Source organism: Silurus meridionalis, chromosome 9 (assembly GCF_014805685.1).
Source record: "Silurus meridionalis isolate SWU-2019-XX chromosome 9, ASM1480568v1, whole genome shotgun sequence".
Taxonomy (NCBI): domain Eukaryota; kingdom Metazoa; phylum Chordata; class Actinopteri; order Siluriformes; family Siluridae; genus Silurus; species Silurus meridionalis.
Window position 1 is genome coordinate 10,103,031 of NC_060892.1, and position 6,044 is coordinate 10,109,074.

The 6,044-nt window shown below is 34.7% G+C and overlaps 1 protein-coding gene across 1 annotated transcript; it reads right to left on the minus strand.

Moving 5' to 3' along the window:
* Positions 1 to 58: 58 nt before the first annotated feature.
* Positions 59 to 5,614, minus strand: rlbp1a (retinaldehyde binding protein 1a). Its single transcript, XM_046856930.1, has 8 exons — positions 5,493 to 5,614; positions 4,752 to 4,790; positions 4,358 to 4,486; positions 2,829 to 3,033; positions 2,215 to 2,393; positions 1,517 to 1,675; positions 1,313 to 1,423; positions 59 to 553 (listed from the first exon to the last, which is right to left on the minus strand). Exons 2-8 carry the CDS (start codon positions 4,758 to 4,760, stop codon positions 407 to 409), a joined length of 939 nt encoding a protein of 312 aa, XP_046712886.1. The 5' UTR covers positions 4,761 to 4,790; positions 5,493 to 5,614; the 3' UTR covers positions 59 to 406.
* Between the last annotated feature and the right edge of the window lie 430 nt (positions 5,615 to 6,044).

Genomic DNA, 6,044 nt, shown 5'->3' on the forward strand with positions numbered 1-6,044 from the left:
TCCACATCATGTAACCAGTCTGGCAGAACTAAATGAATTCAAATTGAATACAAAGATCTGCATTTTATAAGTTTATTCAGCACATGAAGTAAATCAGCACATTAGCTTGAAACCACTTCATTGTTGAGTGTGTGCATGTCTGAATATACACACAGTATATCTTAAAAACAGTAACAGTCTTAAAAAGTGTTAATGGTCATATTTTCTATACTAATGTGACTTTCTTTTACTATTTAAAGCTACAGACAACAGTACCAGGCATTAACTCCATTACATTTCCTGTGTGAGTGTGTATGTATTTACAAAGTGAGCTCCTATTGTACTAGTTTACTTGTGTACAATTTTTCTCATCAATTAAAACATTTTTATTTACTCTTTTTCATATTTATCAGGGGACATAGGGAAATTAAAGGGCTGTGTCTTCAGAGCCAAATAGCTTGACTGCTGTCTCTTTTCCATTGCATTCTGGCCCAAAACCATTGAAGTCTGGAGGAAGGAGTTCAGCACTGAAGTCTCTGAAGTAGGCATCCAGATTGTCACCATGAATAAAAACCTGAGCACAGTGTAAAGAGGAGATTAAAGCCATCATCTCTGTAAAGAAGTTCATTAAATAAAAGAACTGGTACAGACTTTACTGTTATTCAAATCTGAGGTTTCATCAATGTCATTAAAGACTCATAAAGGAAATATGATCAGAACGTTCAGTAACAGTAAATTCGAAAGCTAAGGATGTATTTCCTGGTCAATTAAAGTCTTAGTTCTGTTTAGATGGTGTGGATTAATTTAGCATAACAGCAGCTGTGAGAGTAGTGACAGCTGTCACAGGTTTCTATTCATTTACTCCTAATACTTTCTGTAGGTAGCAATTTACGAAATGGACTTATACTGAGTTTACTGTGGGGAGACATTTAGCATTTCTGGAATGAGTCTCTAGTGTCATTGATTTGTGCCAATTAGAGGTAAAGCTGTAAGTCATCAAGACAGAGGGTTTAGGGACTGTGAAATATGCATGCTAAGGAAGAGCGGTAATGAAATGAAACAGTGGCAGCAGAAACAATAATTCACCATTTACTTTAGCAGGATTAAGGATTCTGATCAGGTGAACATGATCCTATTAGATCCTAATCTGAATGGTTAACTGGGAAATTATAGATTTGGTTTACTGAAAATATACATTTTAAGTGATCACATGATAGGGTGAATCTAAAATGGAAGAAAGGGGGAATGCCTTGACACAACTCAACACAAGGGCTAGACTCCCAACACTAAAAATTAATTCTTGCATTCTTGAACTACATGTGACATCACTTACCCTTTCCAGTAATTTGCTTTTCATGAAGGACTTGGCCACATTGTAAGTGGTTGTGAAATACCAAGGCTGGTGGATCACATGCACAGCTTTGAAGCGTGCAGGAAACGAGTCCTATATATTTATTTAAAATAATAATAATAATAAAAATTCTAGACATTACTGAATTACCAATTCTGAACTATACATATATTCTGTGAATATTACCTGCAACATGTCCACCATCTTTTTCAGCTCAGTGTGTTTGATTCCAGCAGCATGCTGCATAGTAAAGCCCTTAAAGTTTTCAATAAGTACAAACCCATTGATCTGAGTCTCCTCGTTTTCCAGAAGTTTCTCCAGGATTGCACAGTAAGCCCGCAGAGTCTTTCATGAAGGATAGATAAGGTTATGTTTGAAGATTAGAGTTAACACAAAGCACCAAACTTATACTTTTTTTACTTCTCAAAATGGCATGGTCATGTGACATGAGAATTTTAATTGTGAATGAAACTATTTCAGCAGTGGCATAATTGGAATGATAAAACGCATGACAAATTCATATTTATATCTATTTTAATTTCTTTTTTGAGAAAACCAATAATGAAAGAGTAAATTATACACTATATTTTTTGTTAATTTCACCCGCAAATGTATTTCATTTGTGCCTTTTTGAACACTGCTAATGATATGCAACAATGCATTCCATGTAGTTCCTGTTTCAACCACTGCTAGTGCTGTTGCACTTTAGAAAAATCCAAAACAATCCAATTATAAAATGTTTTACAGAACATTAGTTGATGCTGGTGCCAAAAATGAATGTCTGTATTGATTTCCTTATTTTAATCTCTGAAAGAAAAGCGGGTCTTAGGCGTCTGTTTGACCAGATCAATGTTTTGAGTGTAATTAGTGTTTCAGACACATACTTCATCAAAAGTGACCTCTTCCAAATCCCAGTTCTCTATGTTGAAAAGGAGCACCACACAGCCATTCTTGTCCCGTGTGCTGAGTATTTGTGGATATCCAGCCTCGATGGTACTACGCACTGCTTCAGGGTTCAAATTCTCAAACAGTTCGGGGTGGTCACGTCGAAAACGCACATAACCTGTTGTAAAGAATAATTCAGCATAAACTTAAAGGGGAAAAGGGTGCCAGTGCGATGGTCGGTAGCACGCATGAACACAAACCCACACACACAGACACAAAGACAATAACTTTACTGTCTTGCTTTGTCTTGCACATCCTCTGGAATAATTAACCTCACCACAAAGTATATATTCACATGCAGCTGATGCTGGTAAAAGATGTATCAAAGCCTGTCCTATCTGTCTAGTGATAACTATACCAAAATAATTGTGTCCTATAATAAATGTGTCCTGATTACACACAAAGAGCTTCTGTAATAGCTCCTGCCAAAGCCCAATTAAGGCAAATTAGGAGGAGAACAGAACTGTCAGTTACACAAAAGCAGTGGCATGTAATAAGCAAATAACAATGACAATCTATCAGATATGAGAGACCCAGGGAATTGTTCAACCACCCTTCATGAGCTCATAAGCCCTGGCCACGTCAAACTTGCGTGCACGGATGAACCTCAGCAGCAGAGAATCTGGTTTGTCCCCAAATTTCTCCTTTACTCCCATGGACAAATCATCTATATTCTCGGCCTTTTCACACATCAGGGATCTCAGCTCCTTTACTGCAGACACTCTCTTCTCTGCTGTTTCATTCAGCTCATCCTTTGCCTGTAGCATAAAAGTCAGAAGTGAATTTTACAATGGTCACGCTATTACTAATAAAAGACTGAAGCTTTATTTTTTTTTTATATTTTATTTCCTGTTGTTGTTTTTTTTTTTAAACCATAAATAATGATTTAATCATATTATCCATCCCTGTTTATCATAGCATTTAATTGTACTTAAATTTTTTGTCTATTTTTGATGTGTGGAAATTCTGACGTAATATTCTCAAAGTGCCCATGTTCATAAAATAATAATATATATAATAATAATATATGTAAAATAATAAATGGCTGTAATAATAATATAAAATCTTTTACTGGCACATTACATTTACATATAGTGATACTGGTATAAAGCATATTTATTTTAGTTTGGTACAATTTTTATGAATGATTTTAGATTTTAAATTGCTAAATAATTTTTTTTTTTTTCTTATGTCAGTGCTATTGTTTTGTTTCATTATTTGTATTTGCAAACTGAAGTCTATTTCTTACTTCCATTTGTTTCTATTTCAGTTTTTTTCATTATACTGTCTGTAGTCATTGTAGTTTTTAATGTAAGAATATATAAAAGGACTTACATATTTCTTTGTTAACAATAAAATTACTTTGATGATCATTCTTCTTCTCATTATTATTGATATTATTAATGTTATAATTACTATTATTATTATTATTATTATTATTATTATTATTATTATTATTATTATTATTTATTCATGCACAACAGCAATGGCACCCGTCAGCTTTCACATGCAAGTGCAAATTTGATATAAACAATTCTTACTTTTTATATCTCACACCTAGTAAAATTGACATATTTTGTCTAATATCTCCTCCTTCACAATTTACGTACACCAATCATCTTACGGGGCTTTGCATATCCCACCTTTTGCTTACGTGTTTTCTGGTAAGTTTCCACCTATTCTTAGTAAAATTACACCCATTTCCAGGAGGCCTCGTTCACCTCCATACGATTCTAATTTACATGTACAACAGACATCTCTTGATAGTGACCCTGTCTTAAAAAAAATCCCCTGATCATGCACTTTTGGACAGAATGCAACAGATCATTCACCGCAATATTTACACCTTTTCTTAACATCTCGTCTGGGTTTTTCCCTATGTCTGCAAATCATCCTTTGTTTTGTTTTGTGTACTAAATTTTAGTAGATCATAGTTCATCTAAGAATGAGATTCTGAATAGCAAGCACTACAAATTATTTAACATGTCTTGGATTGGACGTCCAATCATTTTCGAAGAAATAAAGCATTTGCAAGAAATTTAAAAAGAAATAATAAAATAAAAGGAACAAATATGTAAATACCTTCTGTACTGTGTAATCAAGTAGTTTTTGACAAGGCCCAAACACTCGCCCATGATCCTTTACGGTCAGATGCTCAAGCTTGGAGCGCAGGGCCTGCTCATCCTCTGAGACCATGCGGAAAGTTCCGGTCTATTTAACAAAGAGACAAAGTTTGATGCAACCATTGTGAAAATCAAAGAGATGAAATCCCAACTCCCAGCTCTTTTCACAAAATCATGCAGTTTTTATGCAAAAACAGTAACAATTACTACTACTACTACTACTACTACTACTACTACTACTACTACTACTACTACTACTACTAATAATAATAATAATAATAAAAATAACAATAATAATGATAATAAATATGAACTGATGCGAAGAAATAGAAATATGATGCATGTGAACTTACAGAAGCCATAATCTCCAGATCTTTAAGCAGTGTATTAGTCTGTAAAGAGAGAACAGATATTCTTCACTTTTAATTCCTTTTACTGCCGAGGTGGTACTATTGCTGCAAATTTAACTCGCATGAATCGTGCAATTAAACCCACAGATATAAACAACAACAAAAAAACTGTAGTCACTTGTAGCTCCACTAGAAATTTTGCTAAGAAAAAACAGCTATCTTTATAATGTACAAGCAACCCATTGGCATCAACCAGGTCTCTGGTTCTATCTTGGTTAGGGGTACATTTGTGGAGTTGGGGATGAAAAATCAGCGCAGCTCCAGTTGAACCATTTCACTTGAAAGGGACTGTAATTCTAATTCTGTTGTATTGCTGAAATACTGCCTTGTGCCAGAGAAAGCAAACGTATTAGCATAAGTAGCAGTAATATAGTACTTTATACCACTAAAAACAATATAAAATACACTGTTAATGAGGCTCATGCTAACACAAAAATAACTGACAGATAGAATAAGGTATTTCAGTAATCCCCACAATAATAACACTTCTTACATTACACTACACAATTTATTAATAAACTAACATTTTTACTTTAGTATATCATAAGATATTGCCATATAAACACCAGAAAGACATGTGGCACCAAGCAAGCTGGTTCTCTTCAGCACTTTTATTTTATGAACAACATTAATTGTAAAAATCTCATATCTTACAGTCAGGAATAAAATGACACCATGCCTTACCTTAGTCAGAGTGAAACACTAATCCCTTTCTGTCCAGAATGAGGAATCAGGCAGATATGGGCTGTTGGGACGATGAGGCACTCAGGGAAAGGGGCTGCAGGAGGGGCAGAATTGCAAACGGCTGTAAAGGCAAAAGCCTGTACATCCGTGAAATTGTGCAATCATGTGGCAGCAGTGCACTACATAAGGTCGTGGAGATGCAGCTCAAGATTTTGAATGAATGTTTATATCATATTATTATATAAATATCAGAATAAGGAGGAATGATGGCAATGACTTTAACCATGGAATGGTTGTTAACAAATTGCTAATGTTCTGGGATTGTTATGCACAACAGTTTTCACATCACAAAAAAAGCAGAAGTTCTGCAGGTGAAAACCATTTGTGGATGAGTTCAGAGATGTGGTCTTGTACTTTTGTAGCCTAACATCTCATGATTTGGCAGGTTGTGCATCCTGTTAGGCAACAAAAGTACAAGACCACAAAAACAAGAATCTAATAAATTTTAAGGCACGGATTACCAGATTACCATTACCAGAGTCAACTGGTTTT